The 13,618-nt window shown below is 38.9% G+C and overlaps 1 protein-coding gene across 1 annotated transcript in view; it reads right to left on the bottom strand.

The window, feature by feature from the left end:
* The window catches only part of MDFIC2 (MyoD family inhibitor domain containing 2), a 32,316-nt gene extending 21,632 nt beyond the window's left edge, over positions 1 to 10,684 (bottom strand). The window contains exon 1 of the mRNA XM_051627885.1: positions 10,630 to 10,684. Within this exon, the coding sequence (XP_051483845.1) occupies positions 10,630 to 10,684 (55 nt within the window). The remainder of the gene's footprint in view (positions 1 to 10,629) is intronic.
* Positions 10,685 to 13,618: the final 2,934 nt, after the last annotated feature.

The raw sequence follows: 13,618 nt of genomic DNA on the forward strand, positions 1-13,618 counted from the left end.
AGAGTTAAAGCAGAAGTTTTTGTTGCCTAAAACTTTTGTTAAATCAATGCTTCTATACCTTGAGTGGCTATCTTAAGACACATGAACTTCTCGTATTTTTTAAGTGAGATGGCAAGCACAGATTTATTGCTGATTTCCCACAATGCTTATTTCTGACACCCTGTAAGCTCAGGTATCACCTGGGGAGATCCCAGATTCAACATTAAGCAAGAAGCCAGGGGTTTGTGGTCTTGCTGATAGGTTTTGTGGTCTTGCTGATCATGATCTGAGATGTTCGTATGGGAAAAAATGGCTGAATCACATTTCTCCTTTGAGAAAATTTGGGTGAGAATGGTTTGCATTTAGTCATAACCAAAACTGAGTGACTAATGAGCACAAGATGCTGTTTTAATTTTTTTTAGTTAAACTCATTTATTTCAGTGAGCAGTGTGTTGTATCTTTACAGAGGAAGAAGCTACCTGCTCAGATGTTTCTTTCACTCCAATAAGTACCTTCCTAAAAGCTGTTTTTTTCTCCCCCTATCAAAATTTACCACATGTAACACAGCATTTCCACCTGCCTTTGCTTGCAGCCTCTCCAGCCTAAATTTTAGGGTCTAAAGGCATATATTATATCGTTCCATTTCACATTTAGCCACAAAACCCTCTCTTCCAGATATGACCTCAGTTTATTTTATATTACAAGTCTTTTCTTAAAGTATTTTATACCTAGCATAATATGAAATGATACGGCACTGATGTTTATCAGAACTGTTTCACACTGTACCTCTTTCTATTCCTGTATTGAGGAACAAGTACAATACAGCTGCAGATTAATGCCACCTTTTAAAGTAGGCTTAATGTGTTTATTTTCTTGCCACATTCACTCCATCCACTAACTTGTTATATGGATTGTATTTAATGGGAATCTTGTGGGACTATCAAAGGGCATTTATTTTCTATTGAAATAACAATTAAGATAACACGCCTGCTAATATAGTAATCAAATAAACCTGACAAATCACAAAAACTTTTTTAAAGCTGCAGAGGCATGCTAACAAATCTATTTGATCAATATATGGGATGTGGAAAAAGAGGAGACAAGATTGACTGATGAATAAAATGGAACTGACACAAATAGGCTGACAGCCAGTCGCAAGTCTCTTTAGGGCAAATGCAATTAACTTAGAATAATAGACTCAAATTTGATGGTTAGAAATGCATTTTTATTAACAATCACAGCCTGAATCATTATGCACTCTTATGAATAAAATTGTAGTTGTACTGAAAGTCTGTATACGTGTGTGCATGTACATACAAAAAAAAACCCTTGTTGAAGAATAGCTTTATTTTTGTGACAGAATAACTGAGATTTAAAATTTCAAGCATACACAAGTGTAAATCTAAATATTCAAATCAGTGATATAAAAATGGCATATGTGGTATGCTAGTATTAATGATAAAGGCAATAAGCATCAGTCCCAGGACTGCTTGTTCTTTTGGGATGTGAAACTGCAATCAGGGATTTACAGATTTCATTCTGAGGCAGAGAAGTCATTACTAGAAACATAAGCTCATTCTCTTTACTTTAATAGCTGTTTTAAATCATTCATTTAGAAAATACATTAACTATTTATTGTGTAGGCAGTACATTTCTATTGGCATTCCATTTTCATGCTTTTTTATAATCCTTTTTAACAAATTATTTTATTAAAAGAAGATTAGAATTAGCAGAAGGATCCTACCAATTTTTGAAAATGCTACTCTTGAAGAAGGATATTTTCCATTATTAACAGGTAGGCAGTATTAAAACTTTAAAGGGAGGGAAGATATTCAATTGCTGATGTGTCCTTTTTCTTTTGACCTTCGTTGCAGAGGATGATTGCTATTTGTAAATTACTTTTAGAATGATTAATCTCATTTAATTTCTGAATAAATACATAATCTTTTTTTCCCCAAAAAAAATAATAATTCTTGGAATTTAGATATGAAAAGAGCTGCCTGTAAGATGTGTTATGGTGCAGACATCTCTTTTTTATGGGAAAAGATAAAATACAGCACCTAATGCAGAGAAACTCTACATGTTATTAGCAAAGGATAACATGGATATGAAACCATTGTACCTGCAATGCTTGGTGCTTAAACGTCTTGAAGAATATGGGTCAATATTTGGAAGTAAAACTGCACCAGGGATTATTTAACTCCAGGTTTCTCCAGCTCAGTGTCCTTGGTGGACCACTGGCTGGCCAGGGACAGGACAGCAGCCAAACATGATGCTCTATAGTTGCCTGTAGCATGAAGGTGCTGGTGTAAAATATCACTGTAGTTCTCAGTCTCTAGGGTTGCTGTGCTGGGTCCAAGAACAACCACACCTGTTTTTTTCCACTTGGAAGCTGGTTTTAATCCTTCCTGTTTCTCTGGAGTGAGAAAGGTGTAGAGGAACTGGGGAAGCAGAATGCTTCGTCTCTGGTAGGGGAGAGGCCTGTGGAAACCATTGGGAATGGGGACAGCATGGGAGAAGATTTTTCTGGTAAACACCTGGTGTCTGGGGAACTTGTAAGCTGCTGGGGTTTTTTTGTTTGTTTGCTGCCTCTAAATAGCCTTAAAGTCATTGCCATGATGGAAAAACTTCTCAAGAACTCCAAAGGCTGCTGGAGACTTTCCAGATGTGTGATTTTTGCCATGTGTTTTTTTTTTATCCTCTCAACCTATTCTAGAAACTTGGGGCAGCCCACCTGCACCCTTCCTGAGCTGGCTTCTTGAATAGCTGGTATTGCCTTTTCTTAGAGATAGGGTGGATGGATCACATGCTGTTCTAGCACCATCAAACCTGTTGTGTGCCTAAAAAAGGAATCATACTGTCAGGTCTGGCAGAGTGGTTTTACTTTAACACAGAAAGTGTTGCAAAATGCTTGGAGATCTGGACTGTGAAAGGTTTCTCACAGAACTGCGTTTAGCGTAGAGGGAGCTTGAGTAGTAAAATTTACATTACCTATTTGATGTCTCCTTGCCATCTCTGTAGATGTCACTGGAGACTGTTGGAGGACAAGCTCCTTCTTGAATGTGATGCCAGAAGACTGCTCTTTCATGATCACAGTTACTTAATATTTTAAATGAAAAATAGGTCTTAAAATAGCTTATATGAAAGTTTTAATAGGTTAACAAACTAAGGAAGAAAGACCATATGATCTGCTGATTTAAACAGGGGCATCCTCTTGGTATTCAATGTACAACTAGAAAAGGGGACTGTGGCTCGGTGGCTTTAGGCTAGAAAAATACTGGTGAACTCCACACAATGTTTTCTGATCTGTGATGATGTAAGATAAGAGGCTCAGGCCCTGCATGATGATAGACTAATTCTCCACTGATGTAATCATCCAACCAGAACCAGAATGACTCACTCCATCCATAAATATCTTGGGTCCTGCTTCTGATCACATTTAAATTCATTCAAACCAACCTCATCTCATCTGCTTGAATGGGCTTACTCCTGAGTTAGGATGATACATATAAGACAAAATCCAGGACCTTAAAAATGAAATCATAATTAGTTTCTCTTAATAGCTGCTCTATTAAAAAGGCAGATCTTCCAAAAATGTATTAGAAAGCAAAAGAAGATTGTCTGTAAGTGCATTAGGTTCTTTTTCAACCCAGCAGTGGTAGATGTGTTGGTGATGTATCATACTTACAATATGTTTCTATTGGTATTTAAGTTCCATATTTTTCTATTTCCTTTTTTTAAAAGTTCTTTCATTAAAAGAAGATTAGAACTAACAATGTTACTACAATTTTTTTGAAATACTTATCCTGAAAAGGATGTTTCTACCCAGCACCTGCCTTTTCTGTTCTATTCCATCTTAATCCTATTCAGGTTCTGAACTCCTGATTTCACTATTTCATGCTCCCAAAATATTAAGAGATTCCATTTTCCCCTCAGTTTACCCTTTCCTCATTTTTTGCAAATACGGCTTGGCCAAGATGTTCTTGATGAAGCAAAAATACTTTTGCTTTACTTTCTGTTCACCTTGTCCTCGAGCAGCTGCCAGGCAATCTGTGGTAGCTGCTCTGCTACCTGAGAAGTGCTCATATATAGAAACATGAGGCCAGCCTCTGTCACAGCACAGAAAGCCAAAAATGGAAGATGATCAGAGGGCTGGAGCACCTCTCCTATGAAGACAGACTGAGAGAGTTGTGCTTGTTCAGCCTAGAGAAGAGAGGGCTCTAGGGAGGTATCATAGCACCTTCCAGTACCTGAAGGGGCTACAGGAAAGATGGGGAAAGGCTTTTTGCAAGGGCTGGTAGTGAGAGGACAAGGGGGAATGGGTTAAAACTGGAAGAAGGGAGATTTAGGTTAGACGTTAGGAGGAAATTCTTTGGTGTGAGGGTGGTGAGACACTGGACCAGGTTGCCCAGGGAAGCTGTGGCTGCCACATCCCTGGAAGTGTTCAAGGGAAGGTTTGATGGGGCTTGGAGCAACCTTACCTAGGGGGAGGTGTCCCTGCATATGCAGGGGGCTTGGAACTAGATGATCTGTAATGTCCCTTCCAACCCAAATCATTCTCTGATTCTTCTTCCCGTGAAGATTTCTGTAGCTCTGTGAAGTCTTTTCATAAGCAGGTTTTAGTGTTAGAAATTAATGGTGTTGGAAGGAAGAGACTCTAGACTATATATTTATAACATAAAAATAGTTTATCTAATATTTTTTTATTAGATGCAGATAGATTGACATATCTGAATATTCTTCCTTCCCCAAGTGATCAAGAATTGTGCCAACAACTGGTCCTTCATTCCAAGTGTATGTTTCCTTCTGTTAGTGTGGCTGGAAAGCCACAAGAAAATGCTTATAAAAGCCATATTTGTAAGGTAGCTAATTGCACAGCACTGGTTTGCTGTTTGATTCTAGACTGTCCTGAAGGCTGATTTGCACATCATGTTGTCTTAGTGCCACTGGCATGGAAGGGGAGGGGTGAGTGTATATTCTAAAGCTGAGCAATGGTGCCAAAAAGTATTACAGATGATGCATCTGGAAAGGACCTCCTAGTTCTTGTCTGTGGGCTAATCCCTTGGGTGTCTTCCCTCTTGTTTCTTCCTGAACACTAAGTGACAATGCCTGAGACGCTTCCTGAGGCTGAGCATTGCCTGATCATCCCTGCTTGGAAGGTATTTCCCTGCCAACAGAGATACATTTTTACCTTTTTCCAAGTAGGCATAAAGGCAGGTGTCCTGCTGTGGAAGGGGAAGAAAATGTAACAGGGTAGGTAACTCCCAAGTCAACACTGCAGTTCTTAAAATCTTGTTTTTTCTTTCTGGAATAATTTGCTTCCTCCCTGTTCTTGGTAGTATTGCTTTTTTTTGCCTTTTTTTTCCCCACAGTGAAGGGTCACATTTTGTTCTTGCATGTGTGTTGGTTTGGTTTTTTTCAAAACCATATTGCTCTTAAAGACACCAAGGCAATTCCTACTTCATTTAGGACCTACATTTGCCAAGGTTTGATAGGTATTTTATTTATAATAGGCAGTGCCAGTGATGATAGAACAAGGGATTGATTCTGCTTTAGCTTTTATGACAGGGCTAATAAAGTTCTCTGGCTCCCAGACAACATCTCACAGGCCCTGTACTGCAGTGCAAAATTATGGTTGAGACTCAGCTGGTGGTTATTGTCCAGTAAATGTTCAACATATTTTAGTAGCGCATTAGTAGAAAGTTAACTGCAGTGCCTGGTGATTTCTGCCATGGCCAGAAATCAGTCAAACTAGATGCTCGGTGCAGATACAGTTGAAAAGTTCCTGTCCCTGAAAACATGAAGTCTATGCAGGTAGATGAATTGTAATGATTTTACAGATGTGTGGACACAGATTATTTTTTTTCAAGAGCACAAAGCCATCCTAAGAATAGCCAGGTACAAAACTTTGTTCTTTGGAGTGTTAAATAGACAGTAAAAAGCATATTTTACATAGTCTCAGTTATACTTTTATCCTCTTCTTAAAAATCCTTGCTTCATTTTCTTCAGTAGTCAGGAAGAGGACTGTGATTCACTTTCAAGGTGGTTTCCCAGCTGTGTATAGTGCATCTCTTTAATTCCTTTAGGTTCAGTGTGAATTCTTTGTGGAAGAGCACTTCTGTAATTTCAGTGAAACTTTTAATGTTCTTCCAAGAGAAGGGGAATTTGTGAGGGTTGCCATTATGCTTCTCTTCAAACAATCTTTCCCAAAATATTAAGGAAGGAAAACCACAAAATTGCACTAAAATTGGGGAAAAAAACCCACCTATTTTAAAATGTTGTTTCCTAGGGAAACTAAGCAGAACTTTAACTACTTTGGAATTCAGAGTAGTCTATAGAGTTTTGTGGGTTTTGTGTTTTGGGTTTTTTTGGGGGCAGGGAACAGACTAGTCCAATACAATTATTCTGTCTGACTGGAGCACATAAAACCATTCTCAGCAATTTTTCTTTCAGAGGGATTTATTCTTTGCTGCATTAGTGGATGCAGTTGAACCCAGCTGCAAATCACCAGAGACCCTGTCTTTAAGCAAGGTGCTGCTCCCTGGAAGCCAAAGGGAGTTTTTCCATCTTCTTTGATGAAAGTAGGAACAAGCCCTTTATTTGTAACTTTAAGCAAGTAGGTTAGAATTATGAAGAATGATTATTTAAAATAGCAATGATGTAATACCAGTGTCAATTCCATTATTTTAACAGATGTAAATTTGCTCTGCTCTTGAACTCTGAATTTTAATGGCAATATTAAAGAGATACTATTAAGACTACTTAAAATAACTATTTGTAAAAAGTGTCTGCAGTTGGGGGAGGGGGAGTTTAAATGGCTTTTTTATTCAGTCTGCACAATTATTTATTTGAATGGTTTTGTATATTAAGAATTAATATGTATTAGAAGCTGAAAAGATCACACAATTTCAATTCTCTTTGGATATGGGAGAGCTTACACTATTTAGACAAAGCAAATAGACTTGATTTAGGTAGCTTTCATGGGACAAATAACTGTTTAATGATTACGGACAACGTAGGTGAATAAAACAGTTGAAAATCAGCTCTGTAAGTAACTTTAGGGTAAATTTACATGCATTTCAAGGCAAGTTCCATGACAATAGCTCCAGTGTTGTACCTGGCTGATGATGGCCACCGTCACTTTCTTGGTAGTCAAAAGGAATGTGGATTTGGAGGTACTCAGAGAATCCAGTTCTTATTTTACATGCAACCTGCATTGCAAAAGGACACTGGAAGCAGGAGGTCAGGGTGGTTGGTGCTGGAAAGAGACCTCTTAAAACTTATGTAGGAGGCTGTTAGCATCTGTTGTCTCAGAATTGTTGCATTTTCTGGAGGGGAAGTTGAGTAGTTTTAAAACAAATTCTAAGGCCACATTCCAGACCTCACAAAATTAAATGGAAGAACTTGAACAGTCTGGCATTGCACTAACTGGGTTATTACAGGCCAAAAACAGATGGTGCCACTTGTTGTTGTTTTTTGTGGTTTGTTTGTTTTTGTTGGATTTTTTTGGAAGAGAACTAGAAATACTAGAAAAATGAGACAGAATTTGGGAAATCCAGATTCTACAAATTCTATACTGGTATTTTTAGGGCTCAGCCTTTCTGTCAGTAAAATCAGTGGCAGTTCTATGTGATTTTTAGCTCATCTACAGCTACTAAATGTGGGTGCTACAATTATTTTTATTTCTTGGAAACTTGCAGAGCTCATCTTCATTAAGAAGAGCTGGGCACTGGCAGCTGCAGTCAAGGGTCTCAGCTACCCAGAAAGCTGAATATTTAAATTATGTTTATCTGAAGTATCTCTAATGTAACACTGGTTATAAATGTTTACTTTGTTATTGTCTCAATTTGTAGGATGCCTCAATTAGTTAAAATAAGTGGTGGCATAGAGCAAGATGAAACAAGCCTGCAAAGTTGGGATCTGAGGTGTTTTCAAGTTTAAAAAGGCTCTAGGCTGACTTCTCATTATGTTCACTCCAGAGTATGTTCCTGTCCTCATGTCCAAATCTAAGCAAGAATCAATTTCACACTTCTAAGTAACTGCTTCACCTCTACTCCTATTAATCACCTTCACAGAGCAAATAGGCTGTTTCAGTGGTTAGTGGCTGAAGAAGATTTGAAACTCTCAAATGTAAAGTAAAAATTATTCATAGTTTTTTTACTTGATTAGGAAAAATAAAGTGCCTGAGCAGAGCTGGACACTGTGAATCATTTGACTTAGCAATTGTTTCTTCTAAGTATTTATGAGTAGTCTGACAATGTGCTCTTGGAAGTATTCAGTTTTGATCCAAGAAGAAATGTCTCTTTCCATTAGTTTTTATTTCCTCTTGCTGCGGACAAACTAGAATATTACAAAGGGCAACACCATGAAACTTCTTCAACTTTCCCTTGGGGGAGAAAAGCAGGATTTTTCATCTTAAAATGAAGTCTTTGTTGTGCAACAAATGTCTTTCATTTCTGTAAAAGCCACCACATTTGAAAAATCTAGGCTGACCTACTGTGGCATGAGAGAAGGTGTATTTGGCTGTAACATGGTCATGTAAACTCACACACAGGTAGATTTAAACATCACTGGGCATAAATACAATCTCCATGGGCAAAAAGAGCTTTTTTTCTATCAATAAAAGCACACCATGACTAACAACTTTTGCTGTTTTCTCTCAATATAGCAACTTTTTCTACATCATGCAATAAACCACGGGGTCAGCTGCTGAAAGCTCTCATCCTTGGCCACCAGGTCACCCTAGTTTTGACAAGATTGACCCAGAGCAGGGTGTTCAGTACAGCAGGTTTGTAGCACAATTGACCAAAGCATCCACAGCTCAATCTGCACAAAGTTTTAAAGCAGAGGCAAATTCAGACTAACAGGCAAGATTGGAAGAGATCTGCCAGAACTCCAACCCTGTTCTACCAACCTGCTTATAACTTACTGGTACACTCTACACAATGCTCCTGAGAACAATAACTACATAATCCCATATCCCACAGTTCATTACTGTATGGTGTTTGAAAAATTTCCCATTAACAAAACACAGCACATGCAGGTAAAAACATAAATACATCTCATTGAGGGGGTAGAGGGGGAAATGGAAAATATGTATTATATTAAACAAAGGTCTGGGCTCTTGTACAAAGTTTGAGGGGGAAAATTGTATTAGTCCAGGTGGTTTCTCTAGTGGAGGGAAGGATACAGTTTCTTGGCTGCACTAGAGATTAGAAACAGAGCAACATTATATCCAAGATGTGGCCTCTAATCTAGGCCAAGGAATTCTCCATTTTCTTCTGAATCAGAAGCAGATTCAGCAACATGCCTAAGCAGAAGCCTGACTTCAACCACAAGAGCAATTCTAGTGACTTTGCTCTTGAAATCTTGGTCTAAAGAATCTTACCCAAAGTTTGCTTGTTGCCAGTGTTGCAGAGGTTGTTTCAGGTTGCACAGCAACCCATGGAGTTCTGTGCTCTGATATTCTTCAGCAATAATCAAGAACTTGTATGTGACAGAAAGGACTAAAGTACGGGGAGATTGAACCCTTGAGAAAAATATCACAAGAGGACTCTGATGCATACATGCACTGCAGACCTGTGACATGAAAAGCTAACAGGCCAAACCACTCAAACCTTTGTGCTTGTAAAACCTTTTCTTACTGTTTTATAAGAATGCTTGAGATTGAAATCGGTACTGCAGAATACTGTTGGTGGAATTGGAAGAGTAACACTGGCATAATTTCAATGAGCATCTTATGCTCTCTAGGTCTTGATTATTGACCCTCTGAACCAGCTTCTGCCTAGGCATGGAGAAACAGATGTTCAATTTGTGTACTGGGTATGGAAGGGAGCTCAGCAGTTGTTAGAAGCTTCCTGAAAGAGGAGTTTCAAACAGAACAAGGTTCTTTTATTTTTGTGAGCAGATAAACTGCTCTTAATTACTTGTTCATTCCTGGGGTTGAAATAATCAAGCCTCATAATATTGTTTAGAGAATAAACTGTATTTGGTATAGATTTCTATATTTTTGTATGCCATTTCTTAGATAAAAGCAAACATGCAGAGGACCCTAACAGATTTCCTGTCATTCACTAGGGTACCTTAGGCAAGACCTTGTGTAGCTTTCTGGGATCTTTCTACCTCACTATAGATGCAGTGCTTGAGGGAAGTTCATCAATCTAGGGGGAAAAAAAAAACACAAACCAACAACAGACCTCCCATTTCAAGCTTTGGCTGTTGGTTTTCTGCTCATATAAATATTCTGCAAAACACACGTGGCCCTTGAAGGGCTGTGCTGGGGGAATGGTTCCCCTGGCAAAGCAGCACCACATGTTTCTGCCAGGCCCTGTGCTCTCTGCAGCTGCACAAGGTATCACATAACCCCCTCCACAGCAAACACACCAGCTTGCCACTCCAGTGGGGCCCCAAACACTGTGAATAGCAAAAGGAAAGAAAACTCCCTGAGACTCAGGACTCACTGTGAGTGAATGGATGCTGGAGCCAACTGCCCAAGTCTTGTCCTCAGTGCAGGAGACTTGACGGGTGCAGCTGAGATTTTACTGTTTCTACAATTAATGTTTGAACAGTCCACATTCTTTAATGGAGAAAAGCCTTGGTTATATTGTCAGAACTGTTGTATGATCCATGCCTAACCTTCCAAGTACCTACCTGCCTCATGTGGTGGTGTGCTTATCCCAGCATCAGATGGTGTCCCATCCCACATGATGGCCTGAAGCTCTTGCTGTGTTTCCACTTTGTCCAGCTTGCCCTACCTCCAGGTAGCTCAGTAATGCCTACCCACAGGCACCCAAAACAGATGAGAGCACTTGTATAGAGCCTGCAGGGCTACCCAGCTGAGGTGTGTGACCTTGAGTAAGGCATTTCCAAGGATCATCAGCTTATGCAGCAGGAGGATGTGACCAAGTAATGTTGGACCCTGTGATGTGACGATATAAGGACAGTAACAGAGACATTTTCTCTTATCCCTTTGCTTCCATCCTTTCTCGAACTTGGCCACCTCAGGAAGTTACATGTTACTGCAATGCCACCAATAACAGTTGTCTTAGGCACCAGTGGTAAGCACAAATATTAATTCTGAACTATTGACTTCATGCTGGGCAGTGCCATTCAAGAGGTTCAAAGACCAGAAATATCTCATGGTAGTGATCTGAGAAGATTTGAAGAAGGCTTGCCCTTGTATATTGCTGGGCAGCAGTGAGGAGTACAGGCCCCAAAAGCACCACCTGGACATATGCATCATTTGCTTTCCCAAAGCTGATGATAATGTGTCATTATAGTTCAATTAGTTGCTGCTCAGTTATCTGTCAAGTTTTTGTTTTATGGAAAAGTAGGTTCACAGATTAAAAAAAAACAAAACACCTAACTTGGGAAAACAATGGTATTTTACATATGAAGCTGTTTTATTTTGTGTGAAATTTAACTGTAATGATCTTAATGACTTATGTAAAGTGAAATACCCAGTTTTCTTCTTTCTTTCTCTTTTAGCCCTGGTCTCACACAGGTATGTTAATGATTATTTGTCAAAGTCACACTGTTTGCTTACAAGGTACGAAGGCTTTTTAGACACTATAATGACAGCTTTTGATTCACTTGATAATATTTAGAATAAGCTGTAAAAGCCAATCTCTGAACGAACAGACCGCTTTTATTGGCTTTTAGTGCTATTACTGCTATCATAAGTGGTAAATTGGCCTAATGCAAGTAATACTGCTGTGTCATACTGTAAAAACCATGGCTTAGTTTTATATTTATTTTTCATGAAAAAAAATTTTAAGGCATGGAGACTGTACTATTCTACTACTGTTGGTGGTTTCCTCCGAGCAAGAGCTGGGGAAGCTTCCACTGATGTTTGGAGTTTTTTTGCTTGGACAAGGCTGCTGATAAAATTAGGGACCAACTGTTAGTCAAGGAAAATCTGAATTCAGTGTGCCCATCTGTGGAATGAGCTCTCAGGGAAAAGTAGGTGAAGCTAGGTTGTGTATTTACATGGTGTCAGAAAACCTTTCTTAGTAGCACATCATCTTCATAATAAGAATGTTATTCACAGCACTGACCTTGCTGCTTGATTCACCCCTACCTTGCCTGCATGCACTACATGGGCAGTGCCAAAGATGGGCACGTCAAAGCTTACTGACTTGGGGGGGGGGTCCTTCCACTGAGTTCAGCAAGGTGTCTGCAGAGTCCATCTCTGGGGTCCTTTGCAATGTCCCTCTCCCTAGTAGGCACCTTGAGGGATTCTCTTTCCAGGTATAAGGGACAAGTGAAATTCCAAGTCACTATGGTTCAGTGTTCTCCTAGAAATAAAATACTAAAACTTTTATTGCCCAAAATGAAAACTTCCTGAAGCTCATAGGCTGGTTATTTAAGTATGTCTTAACTAATCTAAGAAAAGCACAAGACACCCATAATTGCGTAGCTGAAAGCTGACATGGATGTGTTTCAAATCCTTTTTGATACTTTTTTTTGTCTTGTTTTGTAATATCAATAGTATTTTAAAATATTAAACTTTTAAAGTATCTGAAGAAGACATTACATTTGGTCATAACTATGAGTGAAATTGAAGAGATTTAGCTTTACTTTTGGGTTTTCATTCTCTTATTTTCTTTCCTTCCCTTTGCCCCTGTATATCATAATGGACTCTTTTCCACCAGCGATACTGATTGATCAGCCAGGATGTAAATTTAGGACCAGCAATCAGTGTAGGTGACATGGCTGTATGATAACCTTAGTAGGCATTAAACCCCAGCTTGGTCTGAGTCACATTCAGAATTGTTCTACCTGTGGCAGTGTGGATTGCCTAGTGTCTTAAGCTTCTGTTACCCAGCAAGAGAAGCTGTGGTTTAGCTTCGTGCTGACTACTTTGGTATTCAATAAAAGTGGAGCAAGTGCAACTCACAGGGTGGAAAGCTGAAAGACCAGCATCTGATAGAAACACGTTACACAAAGCAGTCCTACAAAATTGTAATTACCTGAGGATGTGCTCTGTTTTTCTAGGACTCCTCTCAACTTATTTCTTATTTAAGAGTGAGATGTCATGCAGAGAGCCAGTCTGAAGCATGGGTTAACAGAGTGAAGTTATCCCCAAAGACCCTTTTTCTGGCTGTCAACACATAAGTCAAAAACCCTAGGAAGGCTAGAGATGGGAAATGTCAGTCTGAATTTAGTTTTAGTGATACATAATAAGAACATGTGGTTGGAGTTGCTTTATCTGAGAACCAAGAGTGAGGCAGCAAAGATGATAAATTATTCTTGTTTGGCAGGAAAAAAACAAGCATAATGTGTTTTAAGTTTAGCTAAAACTTGAGTATTCCAAAGCCAAACATAAATTCATCATGGTATACTATGTGGCTATTAAAAATTAGTCTAATGACAGAGAAAAGCCTATCTGAGTAATAATCACTAACTTAAATGAGCACATGCTTAAAATCTTTATTTACTTTCAATATGCAGTGGGAACAGGAAGAATCGTATTCCAACTTTAATTTTGGCATCCAACTATTTGTGGATATGTGATAGCATTTTGGCACATGTTAGTTGCCATGGACATGTAGCAAAACTGACAATTTGGTGTTAAAAGGGTTTAACCCTTTTAAAACTGTCTTTACAAAGACCACACAGCAGAAAACTGTTCTCTGGA

This window comes from Apus apus, chromosome 9 (genome assembly GCF_020740795.1).
Source record: "Apus apus isolate bApuApu2 chromosome 9, bApuApu2.pri.cur, whole genome shotgun sequence".
NCBI lineage: Eukaryota > Metazoa > Chordata > Aves > Apodiformes > Apodidae > Apus > Apus apus.